Raw genomic sequence first — 17,239 nt, 5'->3', positions numbered from 1 at the left:
TGGGGGGATGGAGGGGGGTCACTAAAGAGGCGTTTTCATCCGAGAGACGCCGTGATTGGTGGATAGGATATGGAGCAGGGGACTGACAGTGACATAACCAATCACACTATGACAGACGCTCCACTTAGCCCCAACTGCAATGTTTAATTTTAAATGAATGTAGCCTACTGGCAGTCTGGCACACGTGGGTGCTCAGTATTCTCAGTATCGGCGCCTATGGTTAGGGCTGGTCATTATGGAGAAAATCAAATATCACAATATATTTGACCCAATACCTCGATATCGATATCACAACGATTATGTAGGGTTGACTACTGGTGCTTTCACAAAATATTAACACAATGAGATTTTTTGATAAATAATCATCAGTAATGTGGATATAATGACTAAGTGGGTAAAGGAACAGCTAGAACAGTCTGCTAAGTTCAGAAAAGTACATCACTTTACTGTAATGCAGCCTTTAAAACTAGGAAAAGACAACACGTATGCCATTTTACGATATTACGTGATGATATCTAATATGAATCACGATAACGATATAATATTGATATTTTGCCCAGCCCTAAATGTGGTGGAGTAAAAGGTACAATGTTGCCCTGTAAAATCTAGCTGTTAATATAGACATAATCAATAAAAGATTTGATGGATAGATGCAAGAAAAACTTCAGAGGGGCTTCATCTGGTCACTCTCCAATGCATTCTCCAATTAAAAGTACCTCAAAATTGTACTTAGCCTTGAGTAAATCTGTAAGTACTCTCATTCCCCCCCTCCCCCCAAAAATAATGAATCAGTAAGACACATTTTCCCTGTCACCCTCACACAACTTGAAAACATCCACATGTCCTCATGTATTATGATGAAGTGAGCCACATAAATGCTCTGCATAGCTGAGTGTCAAATAGATTTTTCTCTTAATCCTGAGCTAAGCAGACTTCCGAGGAGGAGCCGGGGATCTGGTAAACAGGTTATTTTTAACCTGTTCCTCCCCTTCCGCGAAGCATCCTTAGCAGGCCAGAGGTGTTCATCATCGGCCCCCCCGAGGGCCGCCTGTCAGCTGCGATGGAGCCGTCTTGTACAGGCTCGCGTGTCGCTCCTCTCTGACATGCTAATGTGGTCGGCTGCTGCTGCTGCTGTCCCCAGAGTCATTGATTTGTCTTGGATTTATACATTTATGCATAAAGAGAGAGAGAGAGAGAGTTCATTTGTAAAAATAGTCATTCTTAAAAGGAATAAATCAATGGATTGATAGACATTACCTTAAGTGCAACCCCCCCCCCCTAAAAAAAAAACATGATTTATGAAAACGTAAACGAAAATTGAGATATTTTATCAAAATAACCCAACACCAGTTTGATATTCACTCAATTGAATACACAAAAACAAACAAAAAAAGCCGCATATATCTAATTTTTGCAAATGAACCCAAATGAATATATTCATTTGGGTTCATTTGTATATAATATACAATATATATATATATATATATATATATATATATCTCGGAATTTTGAGGCTGATACCAATATAAAAATTTGAGACTTAAAAAGAAGGTATTGGCCAATATTATTTTGTGTAATGTTACCACTTACACAATACATTTAAATTTCTTAATAATTGGGACCAAGCTCTGAGCGGGACATTTGCAGTTAAAAACAACAACTTGTCAGTGCTCTCTGGTGGATAAACTATGTAATTGCAACCCTATTTTTTGAATTACCTCAACTGGCATTTCTCTATTGCAATTTCATGTTACTTATTTGCTAGTCTGGCTCAACAGATATACATTGCTGGGATACAATCTGACATCCCTCTCCTTCTGCTCTCTCCGCTAAAGGTGCCCCTTTGCTGCATCCGGGGCTTGGCGCCGCCCATGGTGGTTATGATTGGTTTAAAGAAATACAAACAAGCCAGAGCGTTTCCCCCCCCCATCCCAGATTAGATAATTGGTGTCAGCGCTGGAGTACGTGTGAGACTACTTGTATATATCTGCCTATAGTTTTCAGATATTGGTCCAAAATTACTCTGGATAATCCACAGACCTCAAAGTCAGCAGTTTTCATTGGAACTGCCCAAAGAAATAGCGCCCATGAAACCAGAAATAACCAGAAAGGTGTTTTGTAAAAGAGATGTTTTAATGTTGTGACCACCACAAAATAAATTCCATATATCTATAATATATCAGAAGGATATCTTAAAGTGCTCGTATAATGCTTTTTGGCTTTTTCCTTTTAGGAAGTGAAAAAGCTCCCCTTCTGACTGGCTAGTAGTCCTTACCTAGCTACTCCGCATGTGTGACTCCCAACAAAGATGGAACAGAAGTGAATCTCTGCAGCTAAAACAGAGAGCTCAACACACAGGGTGAAAAGAGGAGCTGCAGCAATGTGCAGTGCAACAAATATATGGTGTTTTATGAAAATTAAACCACATAAACCTATTCTGGCACAACCTCTTAATACAATTATGAACCTGAAAATGAGCATAATATGAGCACTTTAAAACTTTAGTTTTTACCCTAATCTTTCTGTGGGACAATAGTGTCCGTCTACAGCACACTTAAAAATCAAGCAATCTATTGGTATGCTTACTGTATATACTTAATTGTATCCCTTTAACAGTGAAAACACTGCAGACACAGCTGAGGTCGGCTGCAGGAGAGTTATAGAAGTGCACACATGGTTTGAGTTTATGCAGCGAAGAAACAGGATCCAAGTAGCACTCTCTGTACATAGCGTACAGAGAAAGCAGATAGCTCATTCCACGACAGCCGTGGCAGGGAACTCGCTTGAAAAGCAATAAAAAGGACTTCCAGGAAAAGGCCGATACTTGCCCTGTGGCCGGGCTTCTCCCTGGATTTACATAGGTTACAGTTATCTCCTGTCCCCGAAGTGCAGCACAGCCACCCAATGATGCGTCATAACAGCTGCAACAAAGAAAAGAAAGTAAAAAAAAAAAAAAAAAGATCTTTGCGGTATTATGATGATATGTGATTAACTCCTTCTCTCTCTGTCTTGTTCCCTACAGTCCTCCCCGAGATCCAGCCACACCTCACCAGCTGTGTCTCTGCCAACATGGAGACTTTCCGCTGCAGATGGAACGTCGGCACTTCCCAGAGCCTCTCCCAGCCAGGAGACCTCCGCTTATTCTACATTAACAAATTGTAAGGGGGGATAACTTGACTTGAGCAGAAATATGTGCTTTTTTCTGTGCGTTCAAGGTATAACAGAAAAGAAAAAAAAAGAGAAGACTATTCACATACATTTTCTGGGTCAAGCAGGGCCACTGCTTTTACAGCTTAAATGCGCAAAAAACATTTTCTATCTTTACTCGGAATGACAAGTTCATTGTCGACGGGAAGAAAACACAAGAGTTAAACGCCTCACAGTTGTCGAGGGGGATCTTATCTACAGAGACCAAACCTGTGTTTCTTTTCTTTTTTTATCAAGTTTTGCCATAGGTGTTATACAAATAATTTCAAAAACCCACAAACCTTACATAACCCAAATGAGTGTAAGAGACAGACAGTATACAAAGACTATTTGACATACGTAAACAGAGCTTGTGAACACAAAGAGCTTAAAACAGATAAAGACAGTATTTGACTAAACGCTACTGGGGACGGTTTACAATGGTGATGGGGGAGGTGCGTGTGTGTGTGTGTGCATGAATAGGCCTGTCTGTGTGTGTAAGTGTGTGTATGATGAGCGTTTTTGTGATTATAGTATGAAATGTTGTGAGTCGTGGTACTGCGTTATAGATATGAGAGGGAGTGGGTATGAAGCCTTGAGTATGTTGGATTAGGTGAGGCTCACCAGAAGGAAGGGAGAGAGGCATGTCGGGTATTTTAACATGGGGGGGGGGGGGGGGGGGTCTATGGAGATTGATGAACTGCAGTCTTTGGCACTTGGGCCTTGACTTCAAGGTTGCTGCTCGGCTCTTCCTCGGCCCATGCTACACCCTTCCACCTAGTTTCATGAAAATTGGGCCAGTAGTTTTTTCCGTAATCCTGTTGACAGACAAACTGAACCCAACCGAAAACATAACCTCTTTAATAAGATTTTAAAGGAAAATAAAAAAAACAAAAAAAAAAAACTCAAGGGGCTGGGTATAGTTCAAAACTTTTCGATACCAATACCGATACCGTGACTTCGACACCGTTCCTAAATGATAGTTCTTTTTTCATAGTAATTTTATAAAACAAAAATATTACAACATTCCACATTACGGCACAAATCTTTTTATTTATTTTTGCAGCTCCTACTACGTGAGCCCCGTGTCTCTGTTTGTAACGTAGAGTTTTTCCGGTGTGTCTCTACGACGTGTAACATTAGACAGCCAATCACAAGCATTATTAGAGCTAGGTAGAAGCATGCTGTGTGCTTATTGGCTCACTGACGACTGATGAGATTTACTCCTTAGGTATTCAAATTGGGTATTGAATGACTACTCGATACTTTAGAGGCAGTTTGGTCGGTGCTTAAGAAGTATTGAATTCGGTACCCGGCCCACAACACAATACACGCTGTGTGACGCGGATGAAGAGAGAAAGAAAAACGGGTTACACTTTACTTGAAGGTATCTACATAAGAGTGACATGACACTGTCATGAATGTGTCATAAACATTATAAACAAGTCATAAACATTTATGACATAACGCTTCTTTTAGTAAGTGTCATTCAGTCTTTGTCATGACAAGTTAGGGTTAGGGTTAGAGTTAGGGTTAGGGTTAGGGTTCATGTGTCATGACAGTGTCATGTGTTCATGACAGTGTCATGTCACTCTTATGTAGATACCTTCAAGTAAAATGTTAGGAAGTAAAAAGATTAAAAAAAAAGTGAATTACATGTGAAGTTAGTTTGTACATAGGCCTACTGCTTATGTCTGATGAGAGAAGAAGGGACAGAAAATGCATGTAGGTGGGAGCAAATGTTGGATAGTCGTAAACTACTTCAAAAACATCCCTCTTCACACACATTTCATGGGTCAAGCAGGGCCACTGCTTTTACAAGTCAAATGTGCACACGTTTGTGTCCAAGCATTACCATGCATATGCAACACCTGCTCACTCTGTGTTGACCAGGCAGAAGTCCAGTTTAGCCTCCACTTAGTTGTGATTATATTAACATATCTTAGGGCAAAGTAGTGTTTCTCTCCTATCGGGTAGTTCGTATTTAACAACTTGGGTCAGTGAATTTATAAATGCACACCAAAAGGCCAAGACATTTCCTAAAGATGCTGGTTAAAGGATAAACCTAATAGTATTCTCTTTTTTTTCCTAATTGTCAACAAATCCAACGAAAAGACCAAATCTGACAATGTGTTAGTCTTTCGAACTACACCACTCTGTCTGGTATTCCTATAAAGACATGAATCATTAAAAGACAGGCACAATTACAGCTATATAGTTGCATTTTTTTTAGAACATTCTCAGAATTTTTCTGGGCACTATAGTTTTTTTTTAAACACACTTTAGCTCTACTGAGTATTAGGGCTGTCACTTTCTCAAAAAGTCAAGATCAAACAAATATGAACAAACGCATAATTTGTTAAAATACATTTGAACATTAATAGATTTTTTGATTAATCACGGTTTTTAGTTGAAATCGATTTCTCCCAAATTTGCTAAAAGAGACATTTATTTACACATTTTTCAATGCAAAAGAAAAATAAGAGTAAAAATACAGTTAAATTCCCTGGATTAAATCTGAGAAACACTTTCACATTTATGCCATATTATGTTGATTATTATTATTATTATTATTATTATTATTATTATATATTAAATTAAGATAATTATTTAATCTTCAAGGATTTAATTGAATCCAATCAAATCAGGACTTTCTGACTCAGTGTAGCCCATACTCATACAACCGAAATGTCAGCTTTATAAGATATCTCATAATCTAATTGGCAGATTGGCATGGAATGTACTGAGCACATTCATGCCAACATTAGGATGAATACTTTTTATGTTACCAACCCCATGACTTCTCCTTAACCATCAGCATCGAGGCAAACTTCACATGAACACAACCCTCACTACTGGACTTAAATTAGCTAATATAAACCTAACAGGTAACAGCTTAGAGTACATTTTCTGACTGAATGAAGAGCTGTTTCCTGTCACTTCCTTCTGTTCATGCTGTTTTCATGCTGTTTTATAGACCACATGTTGTCCCCCCCCCCCTGCAGACCCCCCTACGGTTTTCCCAAGGAGTGGCGTGAGTGTCCCCACTACAGCACCGACAGGCCGAACGAGTGCTTTTTCAACGAGAACCACACGTCCATCTGGACATATTACAGGGTCCAGCTCCGCTCCGGGGATCAAGCCAACCTCTATGACGAGAAGCACTTCAACGTTCAAGACATCGGTGAGTTTACTGCCTCCCTGGCCTGCACCCCCGTCACGATCCAGATGACAGAAAGTAAGCAGGTTAAAACCCCACGTGTGGTTTTATCATAGTCCACCAGTGGTGGCCTAAAGGTTAAAGAAGCCAGCTTGTGACGTCAATCGGCTTACTTGGATGAATAAAGGTTAAATAAAAATAAATAAAAACAACAGTTAACCCTCGTGTTGTCTTCCCGTCGACCATGCAACTTTTTGATTTTCTCTGTCAAAATTGGAACTTTTTTTTTTTTCAACGTTTGACACTTTTGTCCCTTTTATCCAAGTTTTTCTTGTCACTTTTTCCGATGCTTTTGTCGATTTTTTTCTGCGCCTTCTGACGTTTTTTTTGTGGGGGGTTTCCTCCACATTTTTTAAGCTTTTTCCGAAATTTTTTGCTCTTGATGCATTTATCCCTCGTGATGTCTTCTCGTCGACCGAGCAGCCTTTTGTTTTTCTGGGTCCAAATTTGGGCGTCTTTTTCGACATTTCTGTCACTTTTTTCAACGTTCTTTTATGATTTTTAAATGCTATAAAATTAAATAAAACACCCAAATTCAAAGAAAGAAGTGAACTGATCATTTATGTTACTTGTGAAGAGACCAGAACCAGGAAAAATCCCACGAATTTGAAAGTAGTCTACATTTGAGAAGCGCACACAAGCTAGGAGGCTAACCTAGCTTACCTTAACAAGGTAAAGGAGAACGCAAAGCTCCCTTTCCCCGAAACAGAAGCTAACCCCGGTAACGTTACGGACATGGATGTATGGGTACAGGGCCGGGCAGCATGACAGAGACAACAGCAGTACAGAGAACACTACAGGAAGGCTTTCACCGTGACCCGATAGCTGCTGGTTAGTAAATACGCAGGAACACCAAAAGCAATTGATACTGGAATGTCTACGCAACTGTGTGAGGCGATTGACTTCAAAAACTTCGCCACTTTACTCGACCACAGTTGAAAACAGCTGATCATGTATGTCTTCTTTTCCTGGAACACGTCACTTACACATTTTGCACTTACTGCTGTGTCTTGTGTAGACTGTTTACATATTAAGGGCAGTGGTGGCCTAAAGGTTAGAGATGCGAGCTTGTGACCGGGAGGTCGCCGGTTCCTGTTGAAGAACAGCGCTTGTCCCTCCCTCATTACCACCACTGAGGTGCCCTTGAGCAAGGCACTTAACCCCAACCTCAGTGCTCACTGCTCAGTGGCCAGCAGATCAGACTGTGGTTGTACTGGGCAGCTTCCAGGTATGAATGTGTAACTGTGTGAATGTGATCAGCAAAAGATGCAAAAGAGAGGCTGCCTCTCATAATAAATAAATGAATAAATAAAGTAAAAAAAAAAAAAAAAAAAAACATATCTGTACTCATCATCATATGTACATTGTTTTGTTTGATGTGGTGTTATTGTTGAATACATTGTGTGAAAATTGTATGATGTCAATCCCCTGACATATAACCCATATTACAAAAAAAGCATTTTCAAAAAATAAAAACTAAACTATAAACTAAAAATAAAAATAAAAAATAATAAAAAATAACCTTGCCACAATATAAGGCAATATAAGGCAAACTAGAGAAGTCTATATATAAAATCATTATTATTCTTTTTTATGTTTTTATTATTATTATTTCAACATACCTTTTGATGGTCATGCACAGTACTTTTATTATTATTACAGTTTATTATCTGCAATTATAATTATCCTGTTTACTGTTATTATTATATCAGATGTATTTACTCCTTGTTGTTGTTTGTTTGTTATGTTTATTCCTATGCTTTGGCAACAAAGATGTATTGATTTTGTCATGCCAATGAAGCAAATTAAAATGAATTCAGTCCAAGGGAGGACTCTATAACATGAATACGTGTGTGTAAACTGTAGTAATAAAAAACTGCCAGGCAAATTGAAAAAAAGGATTGCACGGTTTTTGCGGCAGCTAAACCTGCACAGGTGAGACAAAAAGAAGCCATGTAATTCTCAAAGCAAACGCAAAGAGTGAAATGGGCCCCTAACTACGCTGCAAAGCAAAGCGCCTCGGTGCTCCTGTGCTATTTGCACGCATTCAAATAAGGTTGCCGTAAAAATTGGCCCCTTTCTATAGTGTGGCTATCACCAGACCAAGCTCAGTCTTTTAAGATTGAACATTAGTCTGGGGAGTCTGCTCTGTATTTTCTACTGCACAAGAGATCAACGGGCATAGTTCAAATGACTCTGTACGCAATTGGATAGTCCTTCAACCAATCAGACCAACGATCCGGGTGACGTAGCAGCGACAGCGGCATCAACGGGTTGCTGCGCTTCGGTGGCCGCCATGTTGAATGTAAACAAAAAGCTGCTTGGTCGCTTCTCTATCGTCATCGTGTTAACTCCGCCAATAGGTGGATAAGCCAGTTTGTGATTGGTTCCCGCAAATTTGTAACGGAAGCAGGACAGATAAACGTACAAGTTTCCAGCCTGAGCTGCAGGGCGAAATCAAATCGCCAGCAGATCGGGCTGGGTTTACCCAGTCTACCCTTTCTATACAAATGAGTCAATTCCCAGAGATCAGTGCTAATGGCCACACGCAGTTACATTGAAATGCATCTTCAGGGAGTTGGTGGTAACTGAAGCACATTTCTAGGCAGTGTCCTCTGCTTCAAGTCATGCCATCTTATTCGACAGTCTAAAGGTTTGAAAACCAACAGAACTAACGGACTGGGATACTAAATCCCGAATACGGTTTCTCTGTCATTATAATTCCTTGCCTGAAGTTTTGAGGAATGCCTCTGCACCTCGTCGGCCAGGAAACTGGAGCTTGCAGTCTTAACTAAATTTCATTTTTCTTTTTCTTTTTAAAAGGCGCTGTAATATTATTAGCGCAATATCTTTTGTGAACCGGACCCTGAATCAGGGCAGCTATTCATTGTGCTATCAGCAGCTGCAATCCATTCTTTTTGAATTCTTTGAGTCTTCTTCAATTGCTGATGATACAACTATTATTTTCTGGCCTGCAGTGCAACCGGATCCTCCAGTCTGCCTGAACTGGACTCTGCTGAATGTGAGTTTGACCGGCGCTTACTATGACATCATACTGAGCTGGAAGCCGCCTCAGTCCGCAGACGTGGGGATGGGATGGATGACGCTGCAGTACGAGGTCCAGTACCGCGACGTCAACTCTGACCAGTGGGAAGTGGTGGGTGTGTCCTTAATTTTGTGTTTGTGTGTCAAGTAACAACTTCAGTTAAAGGGTAACTTGGGTATTCATTTTTTCCCATATTTTTTTGTGTCTAAGTGACTACTGGGAGCCCAAAATTAAGCAAGACCACTGCAGCTGGCAGCCGCGATAAAGCCTGCAATGTAACTACTCTGTGCACCGTCAATGTCTGTCCACTGAAATTGCTGTTTTTGTGACTGACAGGCTCAGATTATTATTCTAAGTGTCTGACTACATTATGGACAGAAAGAGTAAGATCTTTTTATTTAAACCAGAAACACCCCTGAACTCGCCAACGCCAAACTCCATTTAAATAAACAATGATTTTAGCTTGTAAAGTGCTGTTTTTGCCACTGACAGGCTCAGATTATTATTCCAAGAAAGAATCCCTACCGAGATAGACCTTTTTGTTGAAGAGTAAGATCCTTTTTTTTTGTTTTTAAGATCATTTTTCATGGCCTTTATTGACAGGACAGCTTGAAGACAGGAAAGGGGAAAGAGAGATGGGGGACGACATGCAGCAAAGGGCTGTGGGTCGGATTCGAACCCGGGCCGCTGCCAAGGACTCAGCCTACATAGGGCACACACTCTACTGGGGGAGCTACAGGTTGCCCCGAGTAAGGTCCTTTTTGTTTAACCAGAAACAGCCCCGAAATCGTCAAACTCACCAGACTCCATTTAAATGAACAATGATTTTAACTTGTATAGAGCCAGCATATTTTCACATGTAAATGGGTGAATTAAGGATTTATTTCAACCAACACAGAGTGGTCATTGTTGGAACAGAGGAAAGACGAACCAAGATGGCTTTTGATAGTTTCATTATGTTTCTGTCGACTTTGAATGAAGTGAGTTTTACAATAATAACATTAGTGTTTATTTAAATGGAGTCTGGTGGGTTTGGCGATTTGGCGATTGGCGATTGATTAACGTTACATTGCAGCTTGTTTCGCCGCTGTCGACTGCAGCAATCTCGCTCAATACTGGACCAATTTCAAAGATTGTTGTTCCCATCAGTCACTTAGACACAAAACCATGGGAAAATAGGGTCCAATTTGAGAAAAACCCTTTAAGTTACCCTTTAAGTATAGTTTTAGTATTATATTAAATCATACTTTTAGGTCCAAGGGTCTAAGACTTTAATGTACATTGATTGATTTTCATAGTCAACTTTTTTATATTGTCAAATGAAACATAAATGTTTGTTAGAAGAGAGGAGGGTGATGCTGCACCACTGCTTCTGGTTATTGAACCTTATTTTCTTCACCACAGGTCGACCTTGTGAAAAGCACACAGTGCTCCATTTATGGGCTTCAAACTAACGTCAATCACGAGGTTCGGGTCCGGTGCAAAATGCTCGCTGGGAAAGAGTTTGGAGAGTTCAGCGACTCTTTATTTGTGCTCGTCCCATCTAAAGGTAAACACTCACTGCAATGTATATAGCCTGGCTAGACGAGGCTGTTAGACATGCTATTATGAAGGTTTTTCAATTGTACATTAAACCTTGAGAGGTCTATTCATGGTGCTTCGCCGAAAAGCTCCCGCCACCTTTCACTGAGCATCACTATATGAAAAAGAAATAATATTCCAGTTATAACCCTCTGTGAGCTTCTCAATGCTGTAATCAGAACTAAGGTCGCAAAGCTAAACTTTCCATTTAACTGGGGAATTTTGGAAACATTCCAATTTGGAAACTTTAATGGAAATTATTGGAATTTGGATGGGATGTAGTCCTTGGGCTCAAGTGCAGTACTGTCTTCACTCCGCTTCAACCTGCTGTAGAATGTTGGATTCTAGAAATGATCTGTGCAGTGGGTGTGGCCTCAATAGCCCTGCACTAGTCTAAGTAGTAGCCCAAACCATTGACTTTTAGCTTAACATATGAAGGTAGCTAGCATGCTGCCTTTGATTTACTATGGTTATGGTTGTATGTGTGCTAAGCTAACCATCAGCGCCTGTCTATTTTTTCCAGCCTATCAAGAACAAGTGGGCTATACAATTAACACACATAGGTTAATAGCAAGTTATAGTTATGTATTACCCCCCCACCCCCCAAAAAAAAAAAAGTCTCATAATCAGATTATGTCTGATTCTTTCGCCCCATAATCACCAAAGTAAATATTGGACCCATTTTTTTAGAAGCCACATATCTCCAGAACATTCTGACACTAAAATGGCCAAACTCTCGCGAGCTTTGGCAACACAGATAAGCTAACGTCAACTAATGGTCGCAAAACGCCTTAACACAACTTATTCCCGTAATGGTAAATAGGGGTTTTAGCTGTGTAAATATCTAACGTTAACAAAAGAAAGTATGTATAAATTATGCCAGAATAACTTTTCATCCATCCACACGACGTTCACTACACTTTCAAACGAGGCCACGCCCATTTAGGAGACAGGAAGTGTGTACTGTTTAATACCATTGGCACAGCGTGTAATGCTCTTTAGTTATAGAGAATCTTTGGCGTACCCAACATTTCTTTACCCAAATAAAGATGGCAGCCCTAAAAGAAGGCCGCTTACTGCATTAAACAACTTGCTATCTCTTGGCTCTGTGAGTCTGTACTTAGTGCTTGAAGTTAAATGCTAACATCATCATGCTAACATGGTCACACACGCTGATGTTTGCTCGCAGGCATAATGTTCATTTCAGTTCAGCATATTAGCATGCTAACATTTGTACAGCTGAGACTGATGGGAATGCCATTAGTTTTGCAGGTATTTGGTCATAAATCAAAGTATGGGGACTACAAATTACAATTCATCACGCGTGTCTGGACCAAAGTGGTGGACTAACTGAATGACCAAAAAAGTATGTTTGTAAGAGATGCACAAACTGTTCTGCTGTGAATCTGACTTTGTGCACAAAGCATTAAAATAAAATGTATAAGGAAATGCACAAGATGATACAATACAGTAGCAATTACGAAAGATGCTAAATATTTAATATCAGAGAAAGGTACAGGTCTGAATCAGTTTATTCTAAAGCCCCTTTCAGACAGCCCCCTTAGCCACTTGTACAGACCATTTTATGTCTGAAGGACAGAGCCTCTACATTAACAGATAAATGAAACAAGAAAAACAAGCGACGTTATGTATTTCATATCTGAAAGGGCTTCTGTGATTCATTGATTTGTCAACAGGAACCATAAACATAGCCTTTCATGGCCTGTTTTTCATTGAACTGTTTATTTATATTGATGATTTTCCGATGTAATGTATGAAGTATATACGTAATGTGAATTTGTGTGCATTTCTTTTCCCAGTGTCGAGGTTCCCAGTGGTGGCCTTGCTCGTCTTTGGTGCCCTGTGCTTAGTGACCATCACGATGTTTGTTATCATATCGCAGCAGGAAAGGTGAGTATTTCACAACCATCAGGATTTCTGTGTAGGACTAGAAGGTTTTGTGGGCTGCTAGACCTTGAAAATCAGCCTCAGTGTCTGTCTCATCTCATGTCTTTCAAAGCTGTTGAACAGCGAGACATCCTGTACATCTCCTCAGCTATGTTTATACTGAGGTCTTTTATTGCCATTCATGTGTTTTTCTTCCCTAAGGTTGATGGTTATTCTTTTGCCTCCTGTTCCTGGACCTAAAATAAGAGGAATTGACCCTGAACTACTCAAGGTATTCATCTGCATGTTATTATGCGTGACCATGCCTTGTCCTAATGTACTAGTACTCTCTGTATTAAAGTGATTCTACAACTTAAATGGAACAGGGAAACCATTTTCAGAAAACTTAATTTTTTACTTTTTTTTTAATTTAAAAAGAAAAAAAACTTGGTCTGTCAACTTGGTCATCTGTTAATTTTGTCATCGTTCCCAACTTTGAAAACTAAAACTTAAAACTTAAAGGATGATTTCACCTTAATCACACGATTCCTAAACACTTTTAGGGCTGACTAATTCTAAAAGACACATTATAGAGGACTTGAAGAAACTCACTAGCCTAGCAACAATAACACTTCAAACAACCCATAATGCTTTTCACTCCAAGTCTTGAAATGTCTTGTTTTGTCAGTCCAAAACCCCAAAAATGATCAGTTTAATATGATATAAAACAGAAAAGAGCAGGAAACGTCTATATATTTGAGAGGATGAAAACAGCATTTTCTGCCATTTTTGCGTGAACAATTACTTCTACGATAAATCGATTATCAAAATAGCTGCCGATGATTTTTTTTCTCTCTATCGACTAATCGATTAGTCGACTCTAATCGTGAGCGTGTTTTATCGCGCTCGCAACATATGACATACATCTGACGCCATAGTATCAACTCTCTTTTCTTTACCGCAGAAAGGGAAGCTACGGGAGTTGACATCCATCCTGGGCGGCCCTCCTGATCTGAGGCCGGAGATGTACCACAACGACCCCTGGGTGGAATTCATCGATCTGGACATCGAGGAGCAGAGCGATCGACAGACGGACCTGGACACGTACTGTCTCGTAGAGCGCTCGCTGTCCTCCGACAACTCTCCCCTGTCCATCGGCTTCAGAGACGACGACTCGGGCCGGGCCAGCTGCTGCGACCCCGATCTCCCCAGCGAGCCGGAAGCGTTGCCGTTCATTCCTCTGATCCCAAACCAAACCCAGAGCAAGAACCCGTCGTGCCCGACCGCCTGCGAGCCAAGCCCCCCGGTCCAGAGCCCCGCCACCGGGGAGCCTCGGTCTGTAGCACCGGGCCGAGAGGCGCTGTACACCAAAGTAAGTGAGGTGAGGTCTTCTGGCAAAGTGCTGCTGTCGCCTGAGGAACAGACTAGCCAAGACACCGAGAAAGACATCATGGCGCAGAAAGAGAAAGAAAAAAACGAGTTCTGGCTCCTGGTGGTGAATCGAGATCACGGAGGTTACACCTCAGAGCTCAACGCAGGGAAAATAAACCCCAGATCGTCCACAGGAGACATGAGTGAACCCTGCCAGACAGACGGAGACTTGAGTTATTCACCATCCCGCGAATCTGATAGCGCCCCCATGTCCCCTCTTTCCCCTGCGCCTGTCTACACCGTGGTCGAGGGTGTCGACAGGCAGAACAGCCTTTTACTGACTCCCAACTCGACGCCAGACCCCCAGCTCGTAATCCCAAAAGTCATGCCGACGCCAGGCGGCTACCTGACCCCTGAGCTTATGGGAAGCATCACGCCCTAGATCAGCGGTGAACTTGCATAAAGTTAAGACTTTTCAATCCAAGGCACAGATAAGCTTAGGAACAGTCTTGGAGATTGACTATTAAGGTGGCCCAAGGTTGAGTGTTAAATATCAGGTCTCCTAAAATAGTTGGAGGACATCTGTGCCTGTCTTGCCAGTTGCCACCACTTCTGTCCACCTGCTGCTCCCCCTCTGACACGGCTGTAAAGGGTTAGTTGGAGGTTAGGTATGAGGGAGGAAGAGCATGTAAAAATGTGGGGTTTTTTCAGCAAAAGGGCAAAGAGAAAGTCTGTCATGAATAGGGTTTGGCATCGTTTTGATTTTAACAATTCCGATTCTTCTTTTGGATTCCGGTTCTTATCAATTCCGATTCTCTGAGGGGCGGAGTTGAAACGAGCCACATGCTTATTTCACAGATAAGAGGAAAATGTTATTTTGATTCAAGGGTGATTTGCAGTTTTACTGGGCTTTTTCATTGTAAAATAAAGCCACACTCACTGCAACCAGGGCTTTAAATTAACTTGTTTAATCACCAGCCAACATGGCTTGTAGATTTTTAAAGTTACCAGCCAATCAGATATACCACTAGCCACGTTTTTTTTTTTTTTCCCTAACTGCCTTTACTGTAATTTCAGCTCAACTGGTTTGTTTGGTTCCGTCCGTCTTCTCCTTTTCAGCGTAGCTCGTAATCACTAGGCACGTAGCTAACAGTTGTCTGACACATCACGACTTACTGTTCATGGGAAATGTAGGATTAGTACCACAAGCGACATTGTCAGATGAAGATTACGTTTCCAAGGCAAAGACACACAAAATCGCCCAAATTTCTTGGCAGAAAACAGATCAATCTGGAAACACCGACTTGTCGGAATCGTTTCTGCACCCTGCAGATTCAAACAGACACTTCGCTTCATTCATCACCAGCCACATTGGCTAGAAACTTTAAAATGTTACCCGCCAAAGTTTACTTTTACCCGCATTTGGCGGGTTGGCGGGCGTCAATTTAAAGCCCTGACTAGAAGGCCGTGGAAGTACAGTGGCCGCTACGGAAACCCAAGCTTGCGCATTAAACTTGGATATGATGATCAGATTCGAAACCAAATTTTCCAAACAATTCCATTAAAAAAGATTCCATTGAACGGAATCAATTGAATTGAATCATAATTCTGTCTAATGTCCAATATTTACTCTCCTTTATCTCGTCAGGTTTGGTCTCTGGTCAACTCCTGAGAAAAATATTTATCTCATCTATCGGCTTAATGCTCTATAGTCTTCACCAGCTAGTCGCTCATTTTGTGTGTCTGCAGTTTCGTGCTATAAGCCAAAAGAGGCTAAAAAGCTCTAAAGAGTTGCAGAGTTGGTGGCAATTTTCTGTGGTTTTGTCACTACGAGTCCCATCTTTGACATTATAGGTACTCATTTAGTTCAGTGTTGACATAGAAAATATTGAAATAAGCTTTAAATAAGAGTACATTTAATTGTACAGTCACATGGTTCATTCCTATCATCTTGTACATATCAAAAGCTTTCATTTTGATAAAGTCAGGTCATATACTGTATACTCTGTGAAAGTTCCTTTTATGAATCCAACATTTTTGTATGCTTTTCATAAGGTTTTCATTCCTTTTTCAGGCTTTAAGATCAATATTGCTGAAATGAAAATGTTATTTAACTGATAAGGAACTCAGCCTTTTTCTATACTCAGCCTTATTGGGGTTCATATATCATGTTTGTGCCAACACATGAACTCCCGGAAAAGTAAAATACAGCATGGCATGTACGCATGTAAAATGATCCCCTGATAATATTAGATGCTTATTCTTTTGATGCCATTAACATAGACTACCATATTTTTTTTATTTATTTTCTAAACTGTGAAATGTTTTCAGAGCCAACAGCTGAAATAATTTGGATTGCCAGTCTTATGCTCAGTCAGTGTTCTTTCTTTTTGAGTGCAGGAGTTTGTATTTTTCAGTTGCTTTCTGGTTGACATACATTTCATGCAAATTTTGGGAAAACGTGGTCATCAGTTTTGAATTTGTAAAGTTACTGTGTTATAACTGATCAAGTGTTACAAATAAACAACTTTCATACTTTTTGCCATTTGTCTTGTTTTTAATATCAGCTTGTGCAGCATTTCAAATGTTGTTAGAGTGTACTAAGAGGAATACTTTTATTCAATGGTGTAAGAAGTACACTTCTTTTTTTTTTTTTAAATCCAAGTACCAGCAGTACATTGGGAAAATACCCTATGTAAAATAAGGTAGAAGATAAATGTCCTGCATTGAAATTGGAATGTTAATATCCATTAACAGTTAAATGTTATTGTAAAACAAATATTGATGTATGTAAGTCTAAATGTAAACACACAAATATATGCTCTGTGAAATGTAACACATTTTGTTGATTTAAATCTATACTTTGCTCTGATATGTTGCTAAAAGTACAGTATTTGTGCATCAAACGGAAATACCAAAGTACCTTACAATGTATTTCAATAACATAA

The 17,239-nt window shown here is 40.2% G+C and overlaps 1 protein-coding gene across 2 annotated transcripts in view; it reads left to right on the top strand.

Moving 5' to 3' along the window:
• Window positions 1-16,831, top strand: part of ghrb (growth hormone receptor b) — a 34,118-nt gene extending 17,287 nt beyond the window's left edge. For both annotated transcript variants that reach the window (XM_078270886.1, XM_078270885.1), the window contains 7 exons: window positions 3,023-3,158; window positions 6,192-6,370; window positions 9,385-9,563; window positions 10,857-11,001; window positions 12,854-12,944; window positions 13,143-13,212; window positions 13,885-16,831. In XM_078270886.1, coding sequence (XP_078127012.1) covers window positions 3,023-3,158; window positions 6,192-6,370; window positions 9,385-9,563; window positions 10,857-11,001; window positions 12,854-12,944; window positions 13,143-13,212; window positions 13,885-14,733 — 1,649 coding nt within the window. In that variant the 3' untranslated portion in view covers window positions 14,734-16,831. The remainder of the gene's footprint in view (window positions 1-3,022; window positions 3,159-6,191; window positions 6,371-9,384; window positions 9,564-10,856; window positions 11,002-12,853; window positions 12,945-13,142; window positions 13,213-13,884) is intronic.
• Window positions 16,832-17,239: the final 408 nt, after the last annotated feature.

This window comes from Sander vitreus, chromosome 16, assembly GCF_031162955.1.
Source record: "Sander vitreus isolate 19-12246 chromosome 16, sanVit1, whole genome shotgun sequence".
NCBI lineage: Eukaryota > Metazoa > Chordata > Actinopteri > Perciformes > Percidae > Sander > Sander vitreus.
The sequence above is the reverse complement of the archived record's forward strand: the minus strand, read 5'-3'. Positions and strand labels throughout refer to the sequence as shown.